The sequence below is a fragment of the Pseudopodoces humilis genome, chromosome 2 (assembly GCF_049639895.1).
Source record: "Pseudopodoces humilis isolate 2021_Gansu_Grassland_sample_001 chromosome 2, ASM4963989v1, whole genome shotgun sequence".
NCBI classification, from domain to species: Eukaryota; Metazoa; Chordata; class Aves; order Passeriformes; family Paridae; genus Pseudopodoces; species Pseudopodoces humilis.
Window position 1 is genome coordinate 30160951 of NC_142201.1, and position 15303 is coordinate 30176253.

Below are 15303 nucleotides of genomic sequence, written 5' to 3' on the forward strand. Positions count from 1 at the left end.
TGCTTCTATGTTTTCTAAAGCACAGTGGGACATCCCTTTCTCACAGTCACTCCTTTTGTGGTCAGTACCTAACATTCACGTGTGAATACAAATGTTTCATGTTTTTTCTTGGTTTATAAAGTATGTATTGATAACCATAAATGCTGAGGATTTTGATGGACTATGAACAAAATGGAAAATGAACAAGAAAATCCCACTTAGCTAAGTTTTAGGTGTGAGTTTGAATGGTGTATCTTATCACCCAGAATGACTAGTGCTCTGACCTGTGTGACAAGCCAGATAACTTCAGCCACTCTCCCCTGTCTTGAGCCTATTATCTTGTATTTGGCTGAAGCATATAATTCAGAAAAACGTCTTTTATCTTATGACTTTAAGAGATGAAGATAGGCATTTCCATAGCACTGAATCCCTAAAGTGAACCGCCTCACCAGCTCATGAGAAATTGTTCTTTTTTTCCTACCTTCCTTCACCTTGCTTTTTTGTTCTTCTATCCATTGGCTCAGGATGCAAGTGTATGTATTGTAACCCTAAGGACATTAGTGATGTTAGTCCTTCTCTGTAATTGTGAACTGGCAACAGTTTCCACTGATTTTTTAAGTCACCTCTTGAGAATCCTATTGAAGGTGTTGAGTAGAGGTTCTGCCTTTCCTTGGGACACCTAACAGTTAGCTACAAATAGGTTCTCCAGAAATCATGTTACAGGGGGGTTTTCCCCCATGATGATGCTTACACAGATCAAGCACAGTGTCTCTTAATGTAACTGAGCTGACTTCATCTGTGATCTTTTTTTTTTCCCCACTTCTCAGAATTTTCAGCTTTTCTGAAGAAATGTGTTCAAGAAAACAAGCTATTACAGCATTATTATAACCAGTTCTGGTGCACTACCATATTCAAATGCAACCTGATGGATTGAGCTGTTTGGGAAAGAGTATGAGATGTGGGATGTTTGTTTTTAGTTCCTTGTCCTCTGATGATCCCTAGCTACTTTCTGGGTTCACTATCCCAGTCTATGGTATTCTTAATTTCTGGACATGAACCTGTCTATGTTCAACTCCGTACACCTCTGTACCCTTTGCTGAACTAGTATGTGTTGGCTTCAGACATCACATTGTGCCATTGTGCTACTTCTAGAATACAAACCAGCAAGATTTAACATCTTTCTGTCAATTCAGATGTAGGAGGCACATGATGTAACCTTGAGAACAGATGGCTGAATTCACATACACTGAAGCACACAGTGCTACACTGATTTCTTAATCTCATTCTGAATAAATGACTTGTATATGAACAGATTCCCCAAGTTGTCAGAGCATCATAAACAAAATTGTTTGTTAATTGCAGTCAGCCACATCCATGCAAGGTTGTCCAGGAAGGATTTACAGGCTGCTTTGCCTTGCAGAACCTCTTTGTTTTATGGCAGGGAAAAGGGAAGGAGAGTCTCTGTCTTGATGCTCAGCTCTTCAGTCCAATGCTCCAGCCTGGTGTAATTTTCACCTGTAAATTGAACAGATTTCATTTAATTGCATTAAGAAACCACAAGTGCAAAACCTCTTGGAACTGTACTTTATAGAGCTACATTCGACAGTGTTTTAACTTCTAATACTTGAATTCTGACTTTTTTCTTTTTATGAATTTTTCTTACCCTCTCTATCATCTTGCCACACTGACCCAAGTTTGTTGTAGTAGCACAGAACAGAAGCTTCCTTGCTTCTTGTTATGGTTGGCAGCCTTCACAAGTATGTTAGCCAAAAGGCATTCTGGTAGCACTTTAAACTTTAACCCAGAGTACAAGGTATTTACTTCATGTAGTGTCTGCCCATAATTCAGGCACAGAGCACACAGGTATCACTGTGTTACCCCTAAGTTCATGAAGGTTGACACGCTCAATCAGTTGGCTAAACAAGCTGAGCTAAAAAAAACAATTCATACCCACTGGTGAATCTCCACTGTGGATGCACAGAAGAGCTCTTTTAGTGAGGCCCCAGGTTTCCAGGAACGAAGTAAATCTTTGTGGTACTCCCAGCCCTTTTAAAATGGCTTCAGGGATATGAAATTTGAACTAAGAACAAATTAGACCAAACCAATGACCTGTTATTTCATCTTCTGACCAGGGAGTGATCCAGGACGACTAATGCACCTATCACAAACCTTCCAGCCTCCCACAACATAAGAAAATGGAAAAATTTGTCTAGTTTAAAAAAAAACCTAGATTTTTTTTTTTCCTCACAAAATTTGCTTCGAGACCTCTCTGCATTTAGCAGTGTATTTTTGTCTGAATTAAAGGAGTGTTTATATTAGAACATTGCATGCATTTGTGGAAAAGATATTTCAGTATTGATAAATATTTACCATGATGGTATTTCTGTCTTCTCCACCCTGCAGATGTTTTCCTCACTAAATGTCTCTGGTTTTCAGCTTTGAACATTTTTTCCTCTGTTTTTTTGTCTGTATTAATACAATCATCCATCAAAAGAAGAGTGAGACCCTGACCAGTGTCCTAGTATTTTTTTTTCAATAGCCTTTGTTTTAACTTCTTGAAATGTTTCCAGAGCAATCCTGAAGCCACTACCATTGCCTAAGAATTAACATGCTTGTTACAGTCTCTGAAAATGCCAGCTATATGCACTTTTTCATTATTATCTGAAACCATGCAGAGATCTGGACCTTGAAGTATCCTAGGTCTTTTCCTTTCCTCTTTTTCCTCCCCCCACTCCCAAGAGGCAGCTATTCATCTTCATTAGCCACTTCTGTTAGCTTGCTGCCAACTGAGACTAGAAAACTAGCTGCATCAGTCTCGCATGGCAATTCAGGAATTAGAATCCATAGTCCTTGGGTACAGGAGGTTAATGCACTAATAAAGATTGTACCTTGATTAACCACATCATCTCGGCTTGCCCAAGCAAGGTTGGTTTTCAGACACTTTGTTGTTTCATATGGCTCAATGCATTCATCTAGAAACATAGCTTCTTAGCTAAGAAGAGATACTCATCTTTGTGACTAAAAGAGAATTTATTTTTTTTTTATCTCATTGAAAAATATTTTTAAAAAATTAAGGAAATTGTCTAAATGCTGTTCTGTGATTTGGCTGTAAAAGAACACCTTCCTTTCCTAAGGTGGGGGAAGGTTAGGTCTGTCCTAAATTCTGATATGAGAGAGCATGACATGGTTTATAAGCTAATTAACTTGTTTTTAGAATGAAACCATATTTCTTTTAGATACCCATAGCTTCTTCTAGGCCCACAGTCTCATTTATTCCCCCCAAAATGAATAAAAATTTGCAAGCATCTATGTTAAAGAATTATAATCATACAAATTAAGGACCTAAATAAGTCAGTTTTATAAGTAAGCAGCTGTAGCCTTCTTTTGCATTTGTCTGTCCTAGATTGCTGAACCTTGACTACGTGTTGCAGGTTATTTTCAGGATGGTCCCACTAAAGCAGAGATAATATATTCCAAACAGAAACTTATTGCACTGGTGTTTCTGATTTGCTGTAGGGTGAATTGATCCACAGATCACGTTGCAAATGCTCATGATTTGGAATGGTTTAGTTCTATAGATACCAAATACCTGTATATTTAATGCTGAACACATTCTTTAGTGCTGCAGTCTGCAGAATCTCTTACCTTCTCCCTTTTCACGGGCCTAATTTCTCTTTTTTCCTTTCTTTCTTCCCAGCTCACGGGCATGTGCTTGCGCACACACACACACAGACACACACACTCACAAATCCTGTTTCTATCAAGCAGTTTCTGCTGATGACCATCTGTGCACGTCTGAAGAACCAAGCACAGCAAAAATGACACAGTCTCAAGCTACACAGTTACCTTCATTTCTTTGTTTAGAACAACAACAACTAAAAAATACTCCTTGACAAGCACTTGCCCCTGGATTGTCATGTATCTTTGGACGTTTTACCAATGAAGCCTAATGAAAGGAATTCATATTACAGAAAGCAACGGAGCATTTGGAGAGTCTCGGGACTGGTGCCAAAGGGGAAATGTGGTAGAATGTGTTTGCAGCAGATTGCTATGAAAAAAGCGACTCCTTGAAATCATTTTAGCAGGAGTAGGAGAGACAGAACTGCTGACTGAGGTTCAGAGCTGAACTGGCACCCAGCTCAGTGTCCTTACTGCAATTTCAGCACCATGATAGGGAGCTCACCATAGTTCCCTTATTTAATCCTTCAATTAGTATGTGTAACCATGTGTGCTGCTTATCTCAAGTTTAGAAAGCATTTTGCATCACACATGACAAATACAAACTATAAATTAAAACCCAAATGAGTGGAGAGAAAGTAAGTAAAAAAGAAAACAGCAGAAGCTGGAAAATTACAAGGCATTTTGTCAGGTGGTGATGGTTCTGAATAACATGTTGTAAAAGGATATTGACCATTAAGAGATACTCAAATGGAAAGCAGAAAATTATCAATTGCTCAAAGGAATTGCTCAATGGGGCTGATGGGGAAGTAGAAAAATAGTTCTAAGTATGGATAAGTGACATCATAAAGAAATAAGATGAAACAGCTTTGTCTTTCCGTTTTATAGGTGCATATTGGAAGTTTGGGTTGGAGAAGTTGCAACAATAACAGATACTACAGGAACCAATTTTGAAAAAATGAGATTGGCTTTTCACATGATAGGAACCTTACCACAGTGAAATACTGTCAGCTTCAACACAGTCTCCAAAAGTTTCAGTGTCTGACTCTTTGCTTTGGATATTTGACACTAAAATCATAGCCGTGGTGTCGGCTAGTGGCAAGATAGCTTCATTGAATTGAAAGGGATATTTGCCAATTGTCAGCAGTTAAAAAGAGAGACTCGTGTTTAAAAAAAAATTTGAGGGCAGAAGAGTAACTAGATTTAAGGCTCTCAAACTGTGTATTGTGATCACTTGCTAAAGGGTCTTGGAAAGCTCTGCATTAGCTTTGCATGGCCTTGACTTCCAGCCGAATAAATATATCTAATGTTTCCCTAAAACGTGCATTTCAGTGTAGGTAACTACAAAGACAGATCCTCTCCAGTCCCCCTGAGCTAACCAGCAAGAGTATTTGCAAAGGAAAATTGTATCTCACAAATCTCCCGTAATTCCTGTGATATGTCAGTAGAGCAGTGGATGAAGTTGAGTCAGCTAAAATAACTTTCAAAAGGTGTTTGACAGGGCCCTTTATGAGGTGCCACAAGTATTTCTTAAATCATCATGTAGAGAGGCAAAATATTATGAATCAAAAATCAGCTAGATGAGCACAAGCAGAGAGGAGGATTAAACAGTCAGTTTTCTTAATGACCCAATGATAAGTTCTGGTTTTGGCACTGAGCAAATAGCAAGATTATACATGTGGCAAGACTTTAAATCTAGATGATACCCATCTCCCTACTTGATATTAATTATGATTTTTCTGAATCAGTTCAACCATTCCTGGTATCATGTGCCACTCGGCAAGACTGATGACACTAGATAAATAGCATTGCCTTAAATCTAGAGTGAATACTATTATTTACCTCTGCATGGTACTTCTCCTGAAAAATCGTCTACAAGCTAGGGTTAAAAGCTCCAAACAAAACACTGCCAAGCAGTCATTAATCCCCAAGAAATGTCTGGTCATTTAATTGTTGCTGCGGAATCTGAAGTTGGAGCAAGGATATGCAATACTATAGATTCCTTTTTTTTGTAGATTTTCCCTTCAGTGAGAAGAAAAGCCAAGTTGGCATGTTGAGTGAGATTAACTAGGCTTGGACCTTTATAGCTTGTAAAACTGGACATTTATGTATGACTGCTGAAAACTGATTTACTGCTGGTAGAGACGGGTAGAGTTGCAGGGCTGTAGAGTTACAGTATGCATGTGAATGAGATGTGCCATCACCAGCAGCACCACAAAGATGCCGGTGCAAAACAACATTGCTGCAACTCTCACAAGGAGAAGCAGGTGTTCCAACACAAAGAGAGGGTCTCTGAGCTGCTCCTTGGACTTGTGTATCTGGCTGCAGGAGGACGTGGGCGGTCATTGTCATCTCAAAACAAGCTGTCCTCCAGTTGGGCAGGACATACCATTATCCACATATATTTTCTAAGCAGCCTGATCAGGGCTTCCTTCTTTGATCTAAAAGTCTTTGTTTTCTCCACTTCTGGGCCCCAAATGTCTTCTCAGTACTTTCTTTAGTTGACGTTGTTCAGGGCTTTAGGATTAAGTTAATCAAGTTTGAAGAAGACTATAAATTGGTTTTAAATTGGACCATTATCTTGTAGTGGCTGGAGCATTTTTCTTGTGCCTGGTGTTTCTGACTTATTTTTTGATTCATGGTGCTTTTTTCCTCTTTCTAATTTCAAAAAACCTTTTGCGTCAATCAATATTGTAAGCTGCTAAGGCTCTTAAATACATTTAAATTTTCATCAGTCCTTTTCAAACAGCTTTTGGTCCAGTGGATGTCTTTATGCCAGTACTGCCAATCCCAAACTCCAAAGATAGGCAAGTTACCTGAGAAGATGGGCATGAAAGTTCATTTTACAATAAAAGTTGAGTCCTTTCTGTTTCCTTGGTTAAATAGTTGCCATTTAGGCTTTCATTTTCAAACATTTCACACCATGTACCAAAAAAATAAAAGATCCCAATCTAATCATATGTCCCTACTAGTTCTTTGAATCTGTCTCAAATATCTTCAGCTAGAGTCTAAAATCCTGCGAATTGGCACACTTGAACATATTCTGGATTTGTTTCTGCTTGATCTTGGAAAGTGTTGACATTTTCTGGACACCTAAATCCTTTCTCCTGATTTTTGAGGCTCTGTTCTTGGCAGCCAGAAAGGACACTGCACATAGTTTAATGTTTCTATCTTTGAAAAATATTATACTACATTTAAATCTTATCACTCCTCAGTGCTGACAGCCTGTAGTTTGGGACTTTTCATGGTGGCTTTCTGATTATTTTTTCCTAATTTTATTTAATTTTATAGTTGTCTGAATTTCAAAGGGTAGAGATAAATATGAAAAAACAATATGGTCACAACTCAGTGTATTATTCTAGTAAATTCACATTCAGATATTCATGATAATGGCAGTTATTAACCCTGGCAGATATCAGTGGTCTTACTAAATCTTTGTGTCAGAAAGGGTTACATCAAATTTAAATAATGTAGAAAGCTTTATTATATACCACAAAGTAAAAAAAAAAAAAGAAGAGAAGCTAGTTGAGGGGGGAAAAAAAAGACCATTAAGGCTATTTTTCATTGAAGTGTGGATGAGAAATAATGTTGGTGAAAAGAAGAAAGGTCACCCTTATTTTTAATCAACCCTCTGGTCCTTCTTCTGGATGAAGGCATCATTGTCAGACTCGGGCAGGCAAGGTGGGAGGAAGGAGCTCTGCTGCTGTAACATATTGGTTTGTGCTGGCACAGAGCAGGCTCCTCAGGAGATGTTTCCCTGAAGGTGACAGTGGGGTCACTGACTGTATAACCTGGAAGAACTGCTTCTTGAGCAAATGGCAGTCACAAGCACCAAATAGAATATTTCACAAGTAGTATAACTTTAGGTCAAAGCCACCAGATGTTCCCAGTCTGGCTGCCCCCATTTTTAAATTGACAGAGATAACGTGAAGCATTGCCCTTGGGAAGAAAGGGACACTAAGTCATTCTCACGTGCTCTTTTGGGCTCAACACCTCAACTTGGAGGGAAGAACTCTTTGTTTGTGTACAGGGTTTTAGCAGTGGAAACACCTCTAGTCTATGTATGCAACATCACATTTCCCACAAAAGAAATGGTTCTCTGAGGGGAAACTGAGAAGAGCAGGTGTGAAAGTGGTACTTCTTTAGATAACAGACTTAGGGTTAAATACCCACGTTGTAAATCTCCTTCTTGTCAATTTATAGTCATACACCTTTACTGTTAGAATATTTCTTAATACATAATTCCTTAATCTTTTGCAAACAGTAGCATATGTGCCAGATACTTGTAGCAAACAGAAATTTGATTGCCTATGTTTTTTGCTGCCTGAGTTTTAAGAAGTTACTGTATATTAAAAATTGCTATATACTGTTATTGCTGGCACTTATCAGATAAGGAAGTCATAAGATGAATGATCTGCCTCAAAGAAGTGAAAAGCAAAGCAATTCTGATACTGAAACTGCAAACCAGATGATGCTCTGATTAGAGGCACACACATAGATTAGAGAAGTATAATAAATCATGTAACTTTTTAGCCTCAAATAAAATAAAAGAATGCAATTTTTATTAGGAAATAAACTGTTTATCAAGAATGCTTTAAAAGTGACATTTATGGCTAATAAACTGTGTTGAAAGGGCTGGTCCTTTCATTGGCAGAACAGCCAGAGACTTTCCACAGTGTAAAAAATGCAGCAGCTCAGCCCATGCCGGGTCAGGAAGCAGTTCCGTCAGCACTGGTGAAGGATGGGAAAGAGACTCACACACACTTTTTTCAAACAAGAACATTTCTTTTCTCTTTATAAAGGAATGAGTCATGGAAATATAACTCCAGTTATTTTGGGAGATTGTGGATCCCTGCATGGCTCCTTGGAATATCACTGAGAAACAATTCCACAGTCCGTTAATGGTAGCAAAACCCAGCAAAGCATCTGCCAGGCAGGCTCTTGATAGTGTCAGCAATCCCCCTGCTTGGGCAGGATGTTATTTGCTCTTTAGTTCCTTTAACGTACGGGCCAACTTTCAGGGTTGTAATGCTTGGCACTATTTCTCATATTCATTCTCTTAAGTTACCAAATACTGTGGCTCTTGGTGATGAACATGTCAGAAAAACATGTCCATCCCTTAGGATCCTGCACTAGAAAGGAACAAACTTCTTGGCTGAAGCATTTAATTCACCTCTCCACAAAAGCAGCCTTGCTTTGGAGACCAATTCATTCAGACTTGAATCATAACAGTATTGAGCGTGTGCCTACCTGCTACCTGAAGCTGTGTAAAGGATGGCTACATAAAAGTCAGGTCAAGCTACATCTGTCTCTTATGTATGAAAAAATGTCCCTCAAGACAAAACAGGGAAGAGAAAAAGGTGGAGTGCAGCACACCTCATTTGGGACTTGCCACATATCTGTGTCCTGCAAGACACACTTTGGAGTAAGGAACTTACTCAACTCCTTTACAATTATAAAGGCAGTTTTACAAATTAACTGTTAGCAAGTGGTAAGCATTTACCATTCTGACCTTGCGTGTGAAATCTGTTTTGTGATTAGTCCACGTGTACCCCATTACTTGGTCATGAATTGAAATTTCTGTTCCCGTCTGCAAAAAAATGCTCTTCTGTGAGTCTCACAGCCCAAATACATTGTGTGATTAAAATGTATTTGCAGATTGTCAGAAAAATCAAACTTTTTGCACTTAAGATACATTATCTATTCAGGAAAATGAGACGGTGCTTAGGAACTGCTTTCAAGAGTCTGTAAAAATCATTGTAGCTCATGTTCTGTCTAGATTATATGAAAACTGGGCATTTCCTAGAAGCTGCAGTAACTTAAATATTCCACTACCCAGGTACTTTTGCTACTGATATGCTGTCATTATCTCCTTTTCTACTTACTTTCTAAATGCAGTTTGCTGAACAATATTGTTTTTCAGGAGATGACCCATTCATGGCCTCCGCCACTGTCCGCTATTCACACACCAGGAAAGGCAGAGCAAAGCAAGTTTCCCTTTCCAAACAAGGTAAGACATTCAGAAACATTCCTCCTGCTCATCACAATATGTCCTACACAAGTGTGTGAGGTCTCTGGGCTGAGGTTGTGATGGTCGTCTTCATGTGTGTGTGCCAGTATTCCATCTTTTCCCTTCTTACAGCCTTAGCAGGGCTACACAGCCTGCATCTCTTGGCAGCAGAATTGATGGTGTTGTGGGGGCCACAGGCTCCTCATGGCTAGGCAAAACCACAGATGTCTCTGGTGGGATGTCCAGGTGGGGTGGCTTCTGCTGAGGCTCCTGACTGATACCTTAGGGCACAGACAGCAGTGGAAAGTCGGGGAGCTCCTCCTTGCATGCATTGCTCCTGCATTGTCTGGCTTCATCAGCTGAGACCTTTGTTGAAACCTTGGAGGTCTGAGGAGGCCTTCACAAGCACACTGGCCTCTAGTTGGCCCCAAGGAGTGAGCACACATCTTCTGCCTGGTTTCAAAGGGGCAGCTTTGCTAGAGAGGCAGTCAGCCCAGTGCCATTATTCACAGAGGGGCCACAGAAGCATTTGCCACAGAAACATTTGATCCCCCCAAAGAGACCAAAGCCACTAGTCCTGCTGATGCTCCCTTAAAACCAGCCCCTCTGTTGGATATGTATCCAAGGGAGGATGCAGTGCAGCATGGTAAAGCTCATCAGCACAAGCTTGGGGAAACCACATTATTTATACATGGTAAGTCAGGAGGGAATGAAATCAGCTATCTTGTGCAAGAGCCAATAAATTTCACATTGTATCACCATATACTGTTTAGATGTCACAAGCATATTTCATGCAGTGTTCAAGCTTGAAAGATGGTATTGATGCTGTTTATAGTCTTTCTCCTGTTAAAGCAAGCTCTTTTGGCAACTTTTAAGTCCATTCTGCAAAATTTAGTTCAGGGAATAATTATAACTACAAAGCCAAGAAAACTTCATTTGCCTACAGTAAAACAGCTTTTCTGTGGATGAGAGTGTCATGATTTTGAAGTATCAGGGGTGTAAACTGAGATATCTCTGGCATGTTATGAAAGAAAAGGAAGGAAATAACGCACTATTTGCTTTTTGAAGGCAGACAAATGACTGAAGATGGTAGGTGAACTAGAGGCTTGTTAAGTTAGAGCAAGTCCTGTGTAGAAGAGAGGTGGGTCAGCAGCTTACAAGCAGGTGAAGTGCCTGATAGGGATGACAGAGTGAAGTGATGCTTGCAGTGCTGCAGTTTCTGCCACAATTATCACCACACGGTGTGTTTGTGTGGCACACGTGCAGATGTGCACAGGCAAGGCATGCATCTGTCAGTGGATCTGTGAGGCCGTCGTGAATCCACATCCTCACAGCTAAATCTACTGTGATAAATATAGGAATAGGAGAACCACAGAGCAGAGAGCAAAGATACATGAATAATGGTTGATATTGACTTTCTCATCTTCTCTCTGCCTGCTCATTCATCTCTCTGGGAAATTTTCTATTATTTTGAATTGCAGAGCCATTTCAGAGATCTACCACTCATTTTTTAAGATCTTTTTTGAGGTGGTTTCCTTTTCTCTTGCCAAAGTAGGATTTCTATTTTTTTTAAGCTTAGGATGGACAAGATTTCATGTAGTAATATATGAGCATACTTTTGTACATCTAATAACATCACAACTGCATTGTGGCCTGGGTGGTCTGCATAGCCAGAAATTAGAGTGCTTTGTGTGAGATGGGAAAGAAGTATCTTAAAAAACTCACCGGAGTCCTGGAATAATTCTGTATTACTTGCCTTAGATTATGTTAATTTTAGACACCATTTCTATTTGAAAATATTTGAAAATAATTAAAATTTTCTGGTAATCTGTACAGTCACAGACTTCAGAAAGCGTCTGTTTTTCAGGCTCCAAAATGCAAAAAAATGGTTTTCTGATTTTTCAAACATGTTTTTCACACCTTCATAAGCTAGCTATTGCTTTTAAAAAAGCATGGTGTAAAATCTTTATTGGACCTCATAGGAAATGTCTCCTTAGCTCTTAGAAAGCTCTCCCCGAGGTAAGCTATGTAGCTCTCCCTTCTTTTTAAAACCTGAAGGCTACACCAAACTTCCATTGATCTCACATTATTCAGATAAATGGTTTTGTCAGTTAAATAGTGACCAAGGCAAATAAAGAGACTGAAAGGCTAAAATCAGGGCAACAGCTTCATCTCTGAGTTCCAAGTCATGCATGGTAACATGAATTACTTTCCAGTCTTAATGGCAGTATTGAGACATTAGTTCACTTCATTAGCAAAGACTCTTCCAGCAAGAGAAGCAAGTAGGCTGCACTCACTTTTAACACAAGACAGTTCCCAAACATAAAAATTCTCATCATTTTGGGAATGAGAAAAAGAGAAGCTTGTAGGACTCCTGCCCTGTTACAAGGATGTAAATCATAACTACTTTTCTGTCTGTAAAAACTGAGTGTCAGCATCATTAGTTTGCATTCACACCACACTGCTTTTAACCTGCAATTCAAGTAATTAGCGATATGACAGCTTGAAACTTGAAATTTATTAATTAGGCTATTAAAGTTGCAAAGGCCACAGAAACTATACCTAGAGTGGTTTTGAAATCAGTCTAGTAATAAAAACTAAATAGCTGAGATTTATATATCACAAATATAACAGAATTGCACATTTGAAACTGCACATGTGGATGTATTGATCAATATAACTAAATGCTTATTTGATGGAGGGGATGGATGTGTGTAGGCTGTACTTCTATATAAACATGCCTTATTAACATGGGAGGTCTGCATTGATTCACAAAAATGGGAGGAGAGCTGGGTCAGGTTTGACACGTGGCAGTGCCCAGTAGGTTTCCAAGTACTACGCTGCTGGAGAAACAGCACTAGCGATGTGTCCTTTATGTAATGAAGGGCATAAAGTTACATTTCATCCTTAACTTTGAATTTTCTTTCTCTCTGGAATTAATTTGTACTCTTGAATTTACTAGGAAAGGGCAATGACAGTCTCTTTATTTCTTGTTTTTCAAAGCTTAAGGATAATTGATTGAATGTGTGATGTGACAATCTGTGTATGCTTTCCTTTCTCCTATCTCTGCCACACTTTGTTATGTACGAATGATCAGGCATTTCTTGATTTTAATTTTATTAAAAGTATCTTGATAAGTAAAGTTTAAATGAATAATTAAATTTGTAAATAAGAGCTCACTTGATGCTTGTGTGGATGAGCTTTCATGTTCAAGCATTAATTCTCTTGTGCAGGAAAAAATGCTGTTAATTCTGCTGCCTGATTTGCTCTCTTTCTTCATTTTTTTTTTGGTGATTTCTTGTCTTGATAGTTTGATCAGGTGTTTGATTTCTTGTTATGCATATGTTATATTATGGGATCAGCCATTGTTTTATTATTTGAGAATTAATTTAGCCACTCCAAGAGAACTGGTTTCTTGTCACAAAGCTGTTGGGTGATTACTCTCAGCAGATGCCAGGTTATCATAGTGATGTTGTTCCTTACAAGAGCAATTCATTTGCTTTTTCCTTTCTCATTGATTTTAACAAGCTGGAGGAAACGCACTGGACAATAATCTTCAGAAATGAAGGCTTCACCTTTTTTTTAAAGTTGCATTCTTTTTGTTCCTCCATTAGTTGGAACATTCTGTATTTGTCTATGAGTTATTTTTACTAGCCTTTGGCAGAGGCAAGATACTGTGCTCAGCAGTTAAAGGGGAGGGTGCATTCTTCCAGAGGTTAATGAAAAGGTAAAATAGGGAGCAAGATCCTTGTTCAGAAGTTTCAAACAGTTTTACAAATACAAGGATATTTCCCACAAAAATATTGTATTTCCCTGAACTTCTCCAGGTACATAAATTCTCTGTTTTCAAAATTGAACATGCTCTAAAAGCAACTTTTATTGGGGTGTGGTTGGCTACAAGAAAAGCATTTAAATTCAAGTGTACATACCACTGCATCACCACTGCAAGCTGATCTTGACTTTTTAAGATTACATTCAGTCACTAGAAAAAAAAACAGGCTTTCATCTCTCTTCATCAGAAACATTCAGAAAAAGCTGATGCAATTTGTCAAAAGTACACAATTTCAGACTACTGAGAAATTATTCTTGGCATGTGAAACATGCTACAGATCTTTTCATATTGCAGTAGAAAGTAGAAACTCTTGGGGCTTGCCCAAAAATTTGACGTCTCACATTAAAGGTATTTAGGATGGAAGTGAGTTGCAGATGTGTATTATGGTATTAAAATTACAGATCAAAGCCATGCAGTCTGGACAGAGCAAAATGTACAGATGGAGGGATTCTGATGAGCTGAGCCCTCAAGATGCCAGGGCCTGCTGTCCAGCCAACCTCTCTTTAGAGGGTCCAAGGAGCTCTTGGGTCCCCAAGGCCCTGAGGAATTCTCCGAGTGACTCAGCAGCTCAATCTCAGCCCAACAAAGTCAGAGCACCCTCGAATCTCTGGAGACCTACATTTTCCTCTCTCCATAAGCTGCATGTTTGGCTCATCCCTCTGCCCCTGTGGACCAGAGATCAAGTCCAGTGCCCAGCTCCTCACCAAAAATGATCGCACGTGTTCCTGCGGGTGCCTGGCCTCTCTGAACAGTCTGAACTGCAGCTCTAGCTGCAGCATGGATATGAGGTGGTATTCCTGTGTGTGTCTGGGTTATTCAGAAGCAGAGTTACATACAGGATACTTTTCCTGCTGCCGTTCCATGGCAAAGTATTATTTTTTTCCCTTGATTTAATTATCTTTTTGTTATGGTTTATATTTGAATTTATAGGCTTTTAAAAATATTTTTATGAATGCAAACAAATTTGGTAAGTAAAACACAGTGAACTAACATTTTCACTTGAGGGAAAAGTGGTCTGATTTATTGCACCACATTCACAAGTATTGCTGTTGTCATATGAGGTCGACCTTGTAATCTCAGGGACCCAGAACTGGTCTGTATTTTCATTCTCTGATGCTGTCAATGTCAACACGGGAAAAGAAAGGACCAGCTGTGCTACTACCTCACGAATCCAATGGTCCATGAAACAATATTGGCCTTCCCTCTGTCTTCTCATCTGAACTTGTAGAAGATAATAGATGAGTTTTGGCTGATCAATAGATGAATAGTGAGCGTGAGAGTCGTAATAGCTATACAAGGAATTGCACCATTAAAGGGTTGTTGTGAAATAAGTTTACAAGCCTAAGAATTAATGGATTTTCCAAGAAATATTTGACTTATTCTTGTAAATGAAAATTACTTCAAAACCAAATGAACAATAATCAGTGCTGTTTGTACTGTTAAGGTAATGTCCAAGTAAGTATTGCGGCAAAAAAAAATGCTGAAAAAATAATTCACCTTCCCTTTTTTCTGTTATTACTGTAGGAGTCACAACAGGGATCTACAGGACACAGCAATACGAGTAAGTACCAACTCATTTTCTGGCTTCACTGGGTGGAGGGGTAGACAATGACTTTGAGAAAGAAGTGACTGATGAAGTAAGGGGTCATTGGCAGACTGAGACAGCACAGAGCCTCATCAGGCAGTACTCAGCTACGGACAAATATGGAGAACTGAAGAGTGACCATCAAAATGTCAGCTCTTTTGGTGGCCTGGGAAGAACAAAAAGTTTTCATTTCATCATGGCTGTTCCATTATGTAAATG

General features: G+C 39.0%; 1 protein-coding gene across 1 annotated transcript in view; it reads left to right on the forward strand.

Annotated features, from left to right (window-relative positions):
* AFF3 (ALF transcription elongation factor 3) overlaps positions 1-15303 on the forward strand; it is a 314118-nt gene that overhangs the window by 177940 nt on the left and 120875 nt on the right. The window contains exons 5-6 of the mRNA XM_088051265.1: positions 9581-9667; positions 15024-15060. Coding sequence (XP_087907391.1) covers positions 9581-9667; positions 15024-15060 — 124 coding nt within the window. The remainder of the gene's footprint in view (positions 1-9580; positions 9668-15023; positions 15061-15303) is intronic.